This window comes from Lissotriton vulgaris, chromosome 8 (genome assembly GCF_964263255.1).
Source record: "Lissotriton vulgaris chromosome 8, aLisVul1.2, whole genome shotgun sequence".
NCBI classification, from domain to species: Eukaryota; Metazoa; Chordata; class Amphibia; order Caudata; family Salamandridae; genus Lissotriton; species Lissotriton vulgaris.
The window spans coordinates 159,479,860-159,495,596 of record NC_141696.1 but is presented as its reverse complement, the minus strand read 5'-3'; the positions used below and the strand labels follow the sequence as shown (position 1 = coordinate 159,495,596).

General features: G+C 43.2%; 1 protein-coding gene across 2 annotated transcripts in view; it reads left to right on the top strand.

Moving 5' to 3' along the window:
- The window catches only part of WNT11 (Wnt family member 11), a 233,678-nt gene extending 221,305 nt beyond the window's left edge, over window positions 1–12,373 (top strand). For both annotated transcript variants that reach the window (XM_086933866.1, XM_086933867.1), the window contains exon 6: window positions 10,934–12,373. In XM_086933866.1, the coding sequence (XP_086789992.1) occupies window positions 10,934–11,108 (175 nt within the window). In that variant the 3' untranslated portion in view covers window positions 11,109–12,373. The remainder of the gene's footprint in view (window positions 1–10,933) is intronic.
- Window positions 12,374–15,737: the final 3,364 nt, after the last annotated feature.

Genomic DNA, 15,737 nt, shown 5'->3' with positions numbered 1-15,737 from the left:
TTGAAGTTCACCAGCAATGCACACCATAGCTCATGACCCTGACAAGCTTAGTACACCCCCTAGCTGATGGCATGTTCAACAAGCACTGGCAAAGCCAATAGGACTCGCTTTTGGGTCCTATTGGATTTGCCATTGGTTTTTAGAATTGCTGTTCAGCATCCTCAAGGCTGTGCAACTGGGCTTAAGAGTAAACAATAAAAAAGGTGCTTTGAGCAATCCACTCCTCTCAAATTGTAGGCATATGCAACACGCATGTGTGCACCTACAAAATGTCGCAGACACTTCCTCAGTATTATTTACCGATCTAAATTGTACCAGCAAAGAAAATATTTTTTAATGTAACGCAAAAGCTGGTTTTTTTTTTTAGATGTGGGTGGGGGGAAGCAACACAGAGAGTGGAGGTGGGGTAGAAAGAACTGTGGGGTGGTGAAGTAACATTGGGAGGTCAGAAGCAACACAGAGAGTGGAAGGCAGAAGCAACATGGGCAGCACAGGTGGGGAGCAATATGAAGAGTGTGCGGAAATAACACAGTGGGATAAGAAGCAAACAGGCTAGAGAGAGGGACATGGAGCTGTTTGGGGGAAGCACAAAAACAAGAAAGCAACACAGGGGGAGAAGCACACAAGGGCAAGTAAAAATCGAAGGGGGCAGAGGAGAAGCACGTGAGACAGAGCAGCATTGAGCATGACAGAGGCTGGAAGTGTTGTACATACGGGATACAGCTGGAAAACACATGCACTTTCAGGGAGTGCTTGACTAGAAAAAGAAAGCATGCCAATAGGTCTGGTTTTAAAGGAATGCTATATTGTAATGTGAAGCATGGAGGCGAGGAAGCATTTTGTGCTAAAATACAGCACTAAATGCCAATGTTGCTTTTCAAATAATTGTGCGCAATTTTGCCCACATTTAGAATAATTACACCAAAGCAAATCATGCAAACTTTTCACACCGCTAATCCTCCAACTTCAGTATCCATCTGTGGAGGAAAGGGTTATGGGTACTAAGAATTCATCACTAATCTTCAACAGTGTTGCCCTTCTTTACAAGTCAGCGCTTAACTAATCAAATAAATCCAGAAATAAATAATACATTCTCCTAGGTAACATGTTTTTTATTCTCACTTCCTTGAGGTTGCGTGATGGGAACCTGCTCACCCTGAAGAACAGTCAGAGACACAATAAACATCTCAGGCCCACTAAGGAGTTCAATTGGTCTAAAAAGAAATCCAAAGATATTTCAGCACAGAATTGTTTCTCAAAAACTCTTTTTAAAATTGTGAGCTCAAATTCACACGAGAATTGACGTGAACATGTTGAACCTATAGTTCTCCCTGTAACCTGCTGAGTCATTCGAATTGATACAGCCCACTTAGGTATTTCTGTTTGGAAATATATCTTTCTTGTCACTTTAAAATCACAGGGGAATCTTGTATCACTTGACATGGTGAGTAAGATGAGGTCTGGAAGCCACTGGGAAGTCCATGAGCTCCGGGAAGGTGGGAGAGCTGCTCCCATCACCCTCACCCTCTCTAGCTGAAGCATTAATAACTTAGAAGCATATCTAGCGAAAGATAAATATTGGGTCTTTACAAGCAGGACTATATTTAAATTAAACAGTGATCTTAAAAGTCAAATATTAAACCATCAGCTAGTTCATGCGGCTCAAGAGTGTTTGAGGCTACACGCTCGCATGTTTTTTTCCCTTACAGCTGCTTATAATCCCCCAGCACACTCCTCTCTCAGCACAGTTTTTACTCATGCAATTAGTAGCTTTGCATTGTTGAATGATGTAGCTTTACCTCATTGGAAATTAAATACCCTCATCCATCAATTGAGCAGGTTTTTTACAAAAACTTCAGCAGTCATGCAGAGTATTCTGTCCTTCTCATTGAACCTCTGGTCTTGAGAAGCTCCCCCTACTCCCCACCCACCACTGCCCCCCCCCCCCGCCCAATTCCCCAGTTCCACTCAGAGTGTGTTTCACTTTCCTTTACATAAAACACTCAGGTCCTAATTTACCAAAAATCAAATCCCTTACATTTGGAGTAATCTTTCAACTACCATGAGATTTACAAAGGATTCTACAACTTCGCCAGCCAATCTATAGAAGTCATCAGTGGCGGATGAAACCCTGTGGAGGCCACTAGACAGTCGAAATTCCAGGAGACCCCTGCGCAAATTAAATTATCTGAAAATACGTTATTCATTTTACAAACCAACAATTTTAATAAACCAAATTCATTACACAAAACTAACCATTAACAATTATTAATGTTACTAAACAAAAACATATATTTTTTAATGTTAATAAACCAACAAAACTTTAAATGTTCACTTGCCTCAATTTATTTGTGATTAAATCTTTCAGGATATCTTGGAAGTCTACCTTTCGCAAGACGTCCTATTTAGTGGAGTCTTTTATGTAAAGTTTTCATTTCTTAGAGTTGATTCATTTTTATCTATCTTTTGGAAACAATTTAAGAATGCTTGATTGGAATTTTCTTTCAAGATCAAATCAATATTATTTTTTCTGTTTTCGCGGGCCCCTAAAAGGAGTGAGGACCGTAGGCCTGTGCCTACTTTGCCTGTTTAGTAATCTGGAACTGGAAATCATAGAAGCACTGGAGTAGTTGTGAAATTGTTTTGTGAATTTCATGTCACTTCATGTGCTTTACCATTTACCCGGGCCTAAATGTAATGAAAAAGTGCAATTGCGCTTTAAATTTTTTCCTAATGAGCGAAATATGTGCAGACCTACCAACACACACGGTCCTACTGTGTGTCACACGGTATCGGTCTCCCGGTGAGGATCCGATATTACATGGCGCCGATAACATGAGCTGGAAACCCCTGTACAGTGTGGGTTCCCAACTCATGTTTGGGGGCCAGGCACTGCGGATGTTCATGGATTTTCTGCAAACTCCTTAGGACATTAGCAGCAGCCTAGGACGCTTTTGTTTTGGGGAGGGGTGATCAGATGTTTTTATCAGCATAAAGCCCTGCTCCTCTACCTGAACCCACCCTCTCATGCCTCGTAAAAGTAATGGGCTAATGGCGCTTCCACTCCACAGACCCTGTCCTTTTAAGCCCCCCCACACTGTGAAATTTATCTGAAAATTGATAGGCTGCTCCTATGTCATTTTTGCCATATTCTGGTATAATAATTCACACGAGGGAGCAGCATTCTGAGTGTAAATTCAGGTTTTGCAAATATAACATATGAATGCATACTCATGACAAAACATTTACGTACAAAGGTCAAGCTTTGGTTGCCATTGGCTTTCTGATTCGGACTCCGTATCCCTGTCCCATAGCCTGAATGGCCAAGATGGGAGAATCATATTGTTTGTAAATGTGACCTTGGCTACAGTGAACTCCAGGCTCCGTTGGCATGTGCTTTGAAATGTCACCAGTTACCTTTGGACATTAATTGCTGCCAACTTAGATAAGTATTCTGAGGTGAGAATGGCACTATTCGTGCATAGACTCACAGACATAGAAGCCCCTTCTATGTGGTCCTGAAGAAAGGATCCGCAGCCGAAGAGCCACCAAGAGAAGCCTGGTGATGGCTTACTAGGGTGCAGGAGTAGGGCTCGAGCCATGGCAGTAGGCTGACAGTGACACGCATGACCCCACAGATCTGCTGGTGCATGGAGGGGAGAGTTGGCACCTAGATCTCTGCTTCCTGGTAAGAGTCAAACATAGTGGCACAAACATGGTGGGGAAGGTGGGGGTCAATTCTCAGTACTATGAAACTGTAAAGTTCAATAGCAGGCACAATATAAATAAAAGTAGTTGTTTCTATATATGTCATGTGATCATCAATCAACTTTATTCAACTTTATTCAGACTTATGCCATCAAGCTAAGAAAACTCGTTGCAATATAACAAAATCCCATAAAATTGACACTGGTCAAAATTAAGATCCAAACAGAATGCATGAAAACAATAAAATGATTAATAGGTCATCACAATCATTAAAAATAATCTATATCTTATAAAAGATTGCAAGCAAGGATTTCATTAGTTTAGGTATTTACATTGTGGTCGGAGCTAAGCAATATGTTCTTTTTTATGTTATTTTGTCTAACCCTCCACATGGACAATAAAAAACATGAGACCATATACACTACTAACTGGCTGGTGTCCCTAGTTAAAATTCTCAGAGCCTCTTGATGTAACCTAACGCCTAAATTATAGCACAGTGGACGAATATACAATCTCCTGGGGGCGTGATACACTGGACAACAAAATAAGACATGGTCAAGCATTTCAATAACTTTAAAGCAAGATACTCAACAAATGTAAGGAGACCACAATGCACTCCCCCCCCACCTCGCTGTAGAGTAATGAAGGGGTTGGGACCCGTATATGAACTGCATATAGAGTTTCATAGCTGTCATCGGCTCAATTTCATCCAATAAATTCTCCAGCCTATATTTCCTTTGGGGGAATGTCATAGTCAGAGATCCTACATTTGACTGGCGATGCAGCAAGCTCAGCTTATAATCCCAATGAGCATTCTTAACTAGGGCTTTAGATGTTCCACTAGCCTCCAAAGGTACGCCCCAAAGATGACTAAGGCAAATATTAGAAAGAGTACCTGTTCAGCCATGGGATATCGGCTGCACCCGCACTTCGTAGTTTGTTCAACAGCCCTGCCTGGCAAGATGCCAGCTCAGGAGTAGACCAAAATCTCTTCCAGTATAAAATGAGCCTCGGGCAGATCATATCCATTATGTTTCTTTGTCCCATGTCTAACCTTAAGGGAATCAACGGGGTACTAATGGAGATGCCAGTTAGTTCTCACACAAAGAGATTCACAACTAGCCCGAGTGGACACATCCCTATGCCCCCAAAACTCAGCTCCGTACAGAGCTGAGCCAAGAGCTTTGCAATAAAAAAAAAGTGCAATGCGGGGGAGATGGGACAAAAGGGAGAACCCTTCTGTAATTTATCACGTCCCCCGTGGTTTGCTCTAACTTTAGCCTATTCCTACGTATAAGCAAATACCAATTAAAGTGCTCCATGAGGGTAACTCCAAGGACTGAAAGCTGTGAGCACGTTTCAAGGAAGACCCTCTAAGGGTAGGATTGGGAGGAGTGGGGTTACAAGGGTTTAGGACCATATATTTCGTTTTAGAGGTGTTAATATCAAAACCTCTGAGGGTACACAAGTTATGAAATCTATCTAAGATATTTTGCAGGCCCATAAGGGATTTTGAAATAAGCAACGTATCATCCGCAAACATCAGGGCCGGAACTGGCAAAAATATTATTTTTAGTTGTTGTTTCTACATATGTATTATGTTGAATTTGGGCAGCAAAAGTGTGCTATTATGTGGGCAAGTGGTAGAATAAGAGAAGATCAGAGCACTGGGGCAAGAGACTTGTTGGGGAAGGTGGTGTAGGGTGGGAAGTTGTGTGCGGTAGGAAAGAATAGAGGGTACAGCCCGAGACAGCCCAGAAGGACGCCAGGGGTACTGACCGGAAGAGTGGTGCTCCATTGACCTGCGCTGTGGCCAGGTGAGGTGGAGTTTTTCTCTCCTGCCATCTAGCCACGAGAATGATGACATACACAATACCCAGGTGAAAAAAATCTGTTTTAATTCTTCACTAACACTTAGAGTAGTAGTAACAATGGTCCTGATGAAGCAGCAGGATACCTTTTGCGATCCACATAGTCTGCAGAAACATGTCGATCTTAAAAATTAAGCAGTAGTTATTTGTTAAAGCTACTGTTGTGTTGCGCTTTTTATTGATTTGGGAGTAAAGAGGTGTCTCATTAAAGTGTTTTTTTCCCTCTTCACTATCCAATTTTAGTCACACTCAGCACTTCTTTATTTCACTTCACTACTCTTATACACTGCTCTACAGTTGTCATGTCACACTAAGGTACACCATAGTTCACACTGGGCCTCATTGGTTAGATAGGTTCTTTACATCTTTCCTATCCACAGTGGGTAGAAAACAACCCTTACCTTCTGGTTGTGAAGGAGCCCAGATGATGAACAGGGCAGTATCGATCGACAACTGATGGGTATTTTTCTCACAAAGAAGGAGTACCCATTTGTTATAACATTTAGTCACAATATAGGTTTATCACTTATATATGTTGTGTAGCTTTTTGTTTCCAGACACGTAGTTAGTTCATACCGTTTGTGTGACCCACTGCTACATTTTGTGTATTTAACAGTTTGGGGAAGGACACAGGGCTTCGCAGAAAAGGCAATAGAGACTTGAGAAGTAGCAAAGGAGGCAAAAGTGGTGGATCATGGGGGGTAGTAAGTAGTAGAGGGAGGAGAGTGGGATGCAGGCAAGTGAGGGGGTGTGAACGAGGTGGCAATGTGGACTGATGCTAAGACAGTAGATTAGGTGAGATGGCACTTCATAGGCGAGCCCGTTGTAGATCTAGTTTGCTGTGAGGTGTTGCTTGAAGTGGAAGGTCGAGTAATTTTTTGAACAGTTGGAGGCGATTCAAAGACTTTTACCATCATACACCACTCACCGCAGGATCCACCCCTTTATACACTACCCATCCCAAGTCCATTCCTGGTTGCAGAACAGTGACATGTGGGCATGTATAGGGGCAGCCTTCCATCGCTGCCAAAAACTGAGGCTTGCAGTGAGTGGGCTGGCATCACCGAAAAATACAAGAGGGGATCAGGGACAGCGGGATCAACTTTGATTAAAAAAGTAGAGAACAATCAAAAAGAGAGTGGAAATGCTGCAGTCAGAAGTAGAGCAAAGAAATATGATGGGATACAGATTGAAATTTGCATAGAGATGAAATCACAGGGAACATAAAGTTAGCGTATAGAGAGAAAGTTGAACAAAGAGATGAGTTGCTCATATTGATATGGGGTGCTGCAAGAACCGAGTTGGGGTAAAAAAGGCTTACATAGACCGAAATAAACACACATCGTGATGAAAACAGCGAGAAGACTGACCAGTGACCTTATAGAGACGAGAAAGTAGAAAGAGAAAGAGGGAGAGAAAGAGAGGGAGAGGAGAGAGACAAAAAGAGAGAGAGAGAGAGAGACGCTGGGATAGTGAATTGTGAACAGAAAGAGAGCACCTGAAGTGGTAACGTGGAATCTGAAGCAATAGGGCCAGAGATATTCTGAGGGAATTGGGCTAAACACTAAGGAAACAATGGCGGCACGTTCACTGAAAGCTGCACACTGAATCAAGAGCAATTGAAAGAGAAGAGGGACTCTAGCCGTTGATAATAGGAACGCCTAATTGAAAAGAAATCTGCAGTGAGAAAAGTGGCATATAGGATTGAATGAAGACTGACCCTGAGTACAATAGATTGGATGGGGGAGGGAGGGAGTAAGCTCCTCATAAGATGAGGTAGATAGAGACAGAGGGGCTTATTTATGAGCACTTGTGTCACATTTACACCGCTGTTGCATAACTGCTTGTAACGCTGCGGCAGCGTAAATAATGCGTCATGTTACGCCATATTTATGAAGTGACACATCCAGGCAGATGTGTCACTTTGTAAACTCCTGCGCTACATTATACCTGCATCAGGTATAATGTATGCAGTGTGGGCATACCCCTGCAAGAAAGGGTTGTAGGAGTGGTGCAATGAAATCAATGTGATTTTATTGCACCACTTTTAGGACGCCAATGCATCAAACTCTTACTCCTGCCTCGTGGCAGGCATAAGGGTGATGCAGGCCCTTTCACATGGGACTTTCCCCAAGTAAAAGAACACATTGCTGGAGTTGTGTCTGTTTACAGACATACCCTAGCAATACGTCACTTTTGGCCTACAGATCCATTAGTAATACTGACGTGTCTTAATTCCTTGCGACATGATGCGCCGTACTGTAAATACGGCGCATCCATGGGGTCGAAAGGAGGGTGCACTGAGAAGTGTCGCAGCAATGAGACACTTCTCATAAATAAGTCTCCAAGGGTTAATCTGAGGACCCGGGGCTAGATGTAGGTAATTCACATTTACCGACTCTAGAATACCGAATTTTACCGATTTGGTATTCTAGATTCGGTAAATGAGATGTAGTTAAAAATTCGGTATTTTTTACCGATTCTGTAGGATTCGGTAATTATCGAATCGGTATTTACCGAGTCGGTAATTGTCAATGATTCCTATGGGCCTTGTGGCCCATAGGAATCGATGTTAATTACCGAATCGGTAAATACCGATTCGGTAAAAATACCGAATTTGCAAGGGGGACAGGGTGTCACTTTGACAACCTGTTGCACCCCAGATTCTGGCTTGTGTGCCATGTGACACACATGCATGCCCTCAGGGCATGTATGTGTGCCACATGGCACAGGTGTACATGCACAGATGTGCATGTACACAGGAATTCGTTATTTACCATGCAATAGTTTTACATGGTGAATAACGAATCGGTAATGGCCTGTGGCACTGTTTGAAGTGCCACCTACATCTGGATTTACGGATTCGGTAAATTTACCGATTTGGTAAATATACAGATTCTGTAAATATGAGGCCACCTACATGTCAAATCCCAAATACCGTTCGGTAACGGCCGGTATTTGGCGACCTACATCTGGCCCCCAGTGTTCAGGAAACAAGAATGGCTGAATTCTCAAGTATGAGACAGAGGGATTGAGGAGGGAGAAGCAGCCACTACAGCATTGAGCTGAGCCTGAGGGTGGCAGAGTGAAACCGGGGAAATAATATGACACACACTGGAACTGGGGTAAATCAAAGAGGTATGTACACAAATGGACTGAAGTAGGCAATGTGAAGGCAATGACACATTTGCCTTCTGGATAAATTGACCAGATTTTTGAAATAGAAAAGTTGGGCGTTCCACAAACTAAGAAGGAAGGCTACAAATGTATGCTGTGACTGAGGGGCCAGAATGACTTTATTGAGAGCGCTCACTAACATAGAAAACAAACAATGGGGCACTAAGAGGAATTAAATGCACTTTTTACACGCAGTATCATATGTGGAGACTAAATTGCTTTTGCCAGAGGCTGCCAGCGAATTCTGCACCTGAACACATGAAAACCTACCTCCATCTATGTATATTTGACCCACTCTGAAAATGTACTTGACTTTGCCAGGACAAATGGTCGAAAATCATCATGCCTGGTCACACTGCCTCTGGAGCACTCTGAATACACCTAAAATGTCAAATGTTTGGTAATTTTGCATTGCTAAGGCTGCTGCATCGCAAAACTTTCCTCGGGCTAAAGGCCTCAAATGAAAAGTGACCATGCCTTCTAGAGCAATGAAAAGACGGATCACAGTTGAAATGTAAGCAGGAATCAACCTGTGATCCACTGAAGCAGGGTCTAAGACATACTGAGAGGCAGCTTGGAAGAGATCCTCAGTTAGGAATAGGAGAAAGGTAGGTCTCCCTCACCACAGAAGCAGGGCTGAGAGAGGAGTGCAGATACCTCTGATGCAGGAGGAGGACAGCATGCCTTCGAAATGGCCCTATTCTGTGCATCTGTTGTTTTCAGACCACTCATGTGTGCACTTTTAGCATTTGTAATTATAGTGTTTGAGAACTCAGGAGCTATATTTCGAACAGAATTACTGTTAGTGAAGAATAAGAAAGAAAATGATGTTTAGATTCAGATAAAGCTGTGTATAATGGAGAAGGTGAGTGAAACAGAATAAACTAACGAGCCAAAAAGAAGATTAAGTGCATATTGTACGTTTGCATTGGAAGCCACTAAATCCTCTCACCCACTGGGACATATTTACAAGGGGATATCGCCACCAGAATGTCAGTTTCAGCTACATTCTGGTGGCGCTATCCCCTTCTCCTTATTTACAAAGCCTTGTAAATTAGGCCCCTTTTTGTGCTTCACTTACCATGAAAGGGGGCATACAATGGGTATTGCGGAGGGTGTGCTGCTGCAACACCCATTGCTTTTTGATGCTGCCCCATATTTACAAGGCTGGGGCAGCGCCAAAAACTAAGACCAGGTAATACCTGGTCTTAGACTGGTGATACGAGACGAAACTATTCATTTCTCCTCGTTTTTTGCTCTTTCCATGTGTGCTGCTCTCTTCATTCTGCAGCACACATGTAAAGAGCAAATTTCCTTTCAGGATTGTTTATCTGCAGGAAGGTGTTCCTTCTTGCAGATAAACAATCCCCCTGCTGCATAGGCACCATTGCAACATGGCGCATGGGTGCCAGCGCTGGCGCTAGGCAGCTTTATTAGCACCAGAGCTAGGGGGAACACAGGGGTGTGCTGTATTTTTGCAAGTACAGTGCATTCCTGCATTTTCAAAATGTCAGAGTGTGGCGTTACCAATTTTGGCGTAACACCGCTCTCCAACATTTTGTTATAAATAACCCCCACAGAGTCTCAATACATCTGGTAGATTAAAGAGCTCCCGCTAATATATCCCTGCCACACATGCAAAAATAAAAGTATAGGGAATAGGTTTTGGCATACCTGGCTAGGCCTTTCTCAATGCCATTAATATGTCCAGGAGCAAAGTGGACCGCATGGTAAAAATGGTTGTCTAAGGCTAATGTACAACTTGGAAATTGTGTGTGAACCTCAATTTTACCCTTTCAGGCACTGTCATAAATATCCCATTCCATCGCCTTTGTACAGTTGAAAACATGAGTGTCTACCAAAAGTCACCTGATACAAAAACTGCATATAAATTGTATCTTGGAAATAGAAGCCTGGCTGAATTGCTGACTGGTTCAATTTGCAAGTTACAACTAATCAAAGTCACGAGTGTGGGAAGATTAGATGTACTCTCTACTTCTTTGTTCTGTGTTTCAAAGGCGAGGCTGCATGAATAAGGAACCTTCAACAGTAGGTTCCCTATGATGGATTTTACTCAAGCCAGTGCCAAGTTAGAGGGAGTGTTAGCCAAAATACTCAGTGGCCTAACAATGGAGTGAATGAACATAATGGTTAATTCTCTTTTTTTTTGTTTCTAGGCAGTGCAATAAAACCTCCAATGGCAGCGACAGCTGTGACCTGATGTGCTGCGGCAGAGGGTACAACCCATACATGGACAAGGTGGTGGAGCGATGCCACTGCAAATACCACTGGTGCTGCTACGTGACCTGCAAAAAATGCGAGCGGACTGTGGAGAGATATGTTTGCAAATGAAATCCCCCTGCCACTGCTTTGTTCAGGAGCTCAGACATCAACAGAACCTAAAAAGGATCACCCATAAAAGCTGAGCTTTCTCCTGGACTGCAGGTCGTTCATCTTGCAAAGACAGGCTTCTTCAAAAGATGTGTCCTAAAGAGAAGACATACACACAGTACGAAAGAATTGGTGTCCAAGTATCGAAGGTTTTTTTTTCTCTCACTCAAAAGATCGCCCCAGGAAGACAATGGAGCTGGCCGATGTCTGGGACGCGGGATTGTGCCTTGCTACAGACCCCTTTGTAATGGCTGCCAAGTTAGACGTTCCGCATATGCTCCAGTGGGCGCTCTAGATGCATTCGGGGGAGACTCGAATGGACATCACTCTATTTTTCCAAAGTTGCCTTGGGAATCCACTTCAGATCATTCTGAGACGCCCCTTCTGCTTTTTCCAGAATAATATTTACAAGTGATCAGGAAATGTATATGGAAATATATATATATATATATATCTATAATCTGAAAAGAGGAAAAGAGACTTTGAAAATGTTCATGATATCAAGAAACAATGATGATTTGGGGGAATGAGAGCAGTAAGGACATCTGCTCAAATGGGGACTCCTCAGTAATGAATCTGACTGCACTGGCTCTGCTCACAGTGTTCTACATTTTGTGGGACAACCGCTAGTTCGCGACAGCCACACGTCACATGTCTACTTTCGCCCTAGGCATGGCAGCAGTGCTGAGCCACTTTTTGTGGATGTACATAGTTTCTTTTGTATGCCAACCATACAGAGATATTTATAAGCTTAACATTTGCTTTCCTTAACTGCATTCTATAAACAAATATATATTTTAAATGTAAAAAATTAAATTGATGAAATTACTTATAGGTTTATAAAACATGAAGCTTTTTTTAAATGTTTATAGAAATTTATCAACCTTTGTGCCAGCTAAAAAAAAGAAGAAAGATGTGCTCACTTCATTAGGGCAGGGATTTATAGTGGCAAGGGGGTGAGTATTAATAAATTGCTAAATTCATGATTATGGGAAAGAAAGTCGTTGCTTTTTAACACAGGGCACTTCGCGAATGCAGATGGTCAGCAATGATTCTTCCAAAACGCACAGGACACAACTATTGCCGAAGCTCAGCTTGGTTGACCATCGGATTTTGGTAAAACAAAACTATTAGCTGTAACAATATTTTAGTTTTGTATTTATGGATTTATTTTTGCACTAATGTGTTGTTACTGCCAATATTAAACTATCCAATATATGACTTTACTTTATGTCCCAGAGTTACTTGTACATTGATTCAATATTGCACTCAGCCATGATAACATACTCTATTTTACAATTTTACATTCCTAACAAATGTATGCAAAGGTGTATCGTTTTCTCTTTTTTTCTGTCTTTGTGAAGGACTGTGAACTAGTTTTCAACATTTGATCGTTTGCAAAGTTTGTCACCTTGAGACTCATGCTTTAAATTCAGCTCTTTGCCACATCTTATGTTGAATATTTTATTGGTTACCTCAAAAAACACTCTTCTGCAGGAGGTAAACTTTGCAGGCATTGTCTTCTCTTGCACAGTTCCATTATGCATGGAAGAACTACTCAAAAAGTAGAATTACAGAGAAAACATCTGAATACCTTTCCTCCACTTAAACATGGCACACATGTTTAACCAGCGTGGATCACACTTCGCAGGTTGTTGTTTAGCACTCAATTCAATTAAAATGAAAATTCTTTCACTCAGTTAAAAAAAAGCTTCGAATATGAAAATCAAAACACTTTGCGAAACTTTATAGGTGAAAATAAATGTTGCTCATCCCCTCGTTGTAAGTACTTAGCGACAGCATTATGTGTTTTGTTTCTTTGCTTTTCTGTTAACACTGACAGTAGGGATTATTATCACAAATATATGTCTTCTTCATTCTGTGAACGAAATAGTGAAAAGTGTTGGCACCTATTACATGCAGGGCTCAATGTATAAAGATTTTTCCAAGCGTGAGCTAGATTTACATCGGAAAAAGTGAATCTTACACATATGAAAGGGTGTACGTCATTTACAAAGCTGTAAGTACAGATGCAAGTTTGTGAAATATGATTACCCCTAGGTCCCTCCAGTCCTCTTCCCATTCCTTACTTATGGAGAGATAAGATAACCATCTCCCTGACAGAACAAGCTTTTGCAATGCGATAGGTCTCGCATTTGCGAGAGGCAAGTTATTGGCATTGTAATTGACAATGCCATTTATTTATCTGTTTTGATAATTAACACATATATAAAAGGCCTTGTCATTTACAATGCCAATAGTTCAAACTCTTGTAAATGCGAGAACAATTTCATTTCAAAGAAGCAGCCACCATTGTCCCCGACTGCTTGGAAAGTGAAATCGTGCATGTCGCGATGAATGTTGCAGGAAAGCATGTTGTGCCTACAGTAGGGGAAACCCATTAAAGAAAGTAGTGCTTACAGACTAATGAAGACATACCGTGTAACAACAGAAGTAACAGGAGCAGTACTCATGGGAGGTTATAAATGAAGTAAACAACGAGGACTGGCCCCCTGTGTTGGAGTGATGGAACCTTATTAGCATTCCATGTCACCTGTAAGTGTAGCTGTGTCAGCTGGGCACAAGCAGTCTTTGTTTAAAAACCCCTCACACACCAACCTGGTTGGTGTCATGCTTCATCATCGGGGCCCAACCAGGCAGCCGAGTGCCGCCTGGTTGTGCTTCAACGCCTGACTACAGCGGAGCGGGTGTCGTGCAAAAGTGTGAAGTGGATGAAGGTGAATGTTAAAATGCACCTCTGGGAATCCTTGCTTGGTAATTTATTTGTGGCAGCCCAGGGTGTCAATTAAAAACGATGTGCTGCAACTAATAGTAAAAAAATTATGATTACTTAGTTGACTTGATAACGGTCTACATGTTTCAGTCCCTGTAGAGTCTGGGCGGGACTTTCTTCAGGACCAGGGTGAGTGAGTGGCAAAAGGAAAGGCCACGTGTTTTAATCTCCTACACACGCGCTAAGGTGTGTGGAAAAAAGGTGGTGGAAGGCGCGCCTGTGGGTTACAGGCACCTTCTGGGGAGCAAAAAAATCATCGCTACTTATAAAGGTCCAGAGAATCGGTGCACAGGGGGGGAGTCACTCCTGTCACTATTTGTGTATGCAGAATGCTCCGCTTTGATCCTATTCAGTATTCCTCCGTGGCCGGGCTGTAGTCAGGCGTTGAAGCACAACCAGGCGGCACTCGGCTGCCTGGTTGGACCCCGATGATGAAGCATGACACCTACCAGGTTGGTGTGTGAGGGGTTTTTAAACAAAGACTGCTTGTGCCCAGCTGACACAGCTACATTTACAGGTGACATGGGATACTAACCAGATTCCATCACTCCAACACAGTGGGCCAGTCCTCGTTGTTTACTTGATTATACCTCAGGGGTAGGGACTGGCCCCTCAAAACCCTTGCTCTCTATTTTGTTTATTCTACAGGTTATAAATGAAGACAAGGCGGTTCTAAGGAGGGACTAATAAGCCTATTAACGAATCAGAAACCATCATTTACAAAGGACATTAACACAAGCCATTAAAAAATATGTGCGGTGAGTAGGCAGAGCTTCAAGACCATACTCAAATACAGCATGCCTCGCAACACAGCGCATGCGCTGCCAAGGTTCGACCTAAAAAAGAACAGAGGAATGCTGGGACCCCTATACTGGGAGCACTTAATCAGAACATACCCAGGATTCCGCCTGTTCTTTTTTCTGTCTGCCGACAGAACGGGACAAGTGTCCTGGGTGCTTTTTCTGCTGCAGGTCTTATGCTGGATCCTGTCGGGCTGCTGGGCTGTCCTCGATGGCTAAGTGGTGCCTCCTGGCCTGCGGGACTTGCTGGGAGGCTCGGATGTTGCCATCAGGCCTTTGCGGCTGGTGCGCTGGCTCTTCTGATCTGTCTTCCAAAGGCTGGGCCGGGTGGAAGACACGCTGCAGTGGCTGGACGGCGGCTTGGGCGCAGAACTGGTGGTGCCCCTGGAGTGCCTGGTGGCCAGATTGCTCCTGGATGGCCTGCTGCCCAGGTGCTGTGGCTATTTGGGCACGCCTTGGCTGGCTGTTCAGATCTTCTTGGGGCTGGCAGAGTGGTGTGGTGTAGAGTCTGCCGGCCCACTGGTGAGTACTGAGTAGTGGTTTTCCACTCACTTTTGCTTTGCTTTCTGGACTGTGGCCACCCATTTGTTTTGGCGTTCTAAGCTTTCTAGTCCCTTATGGCGTGTTACACATTGTGTTTGTTTCCATATGCAAGTGGTTGTCTGTGGCCCTTTTTGTCACACACTTGTGGGCCCTTTGTGTTCCCTTTCACTGTCCTGGGCCTCTGCTCTAATCACGTGTCGCCTGCCCTTGGGTGGTTGGAAATTTGGGGGCTGTGCTGTTGTTGCCTCTGGGGTGTCTGGCAACTGGGGTGGCAGTTTGCCTGCTGAGCAGGCACTGGTGGTGCATGTCTGGGTTCGCTAGTTGGGGCGTTGGTGTGGCTGACTCAGTGGTCTGGGTTCTGCCATCATTGGGACTGTGTGCCGTGTTGTGGTTCTACACCGCTTTTTTTTAACTGCCTTTCCATAAGTGATGTTTTTGGTCATGCTAGGGGGC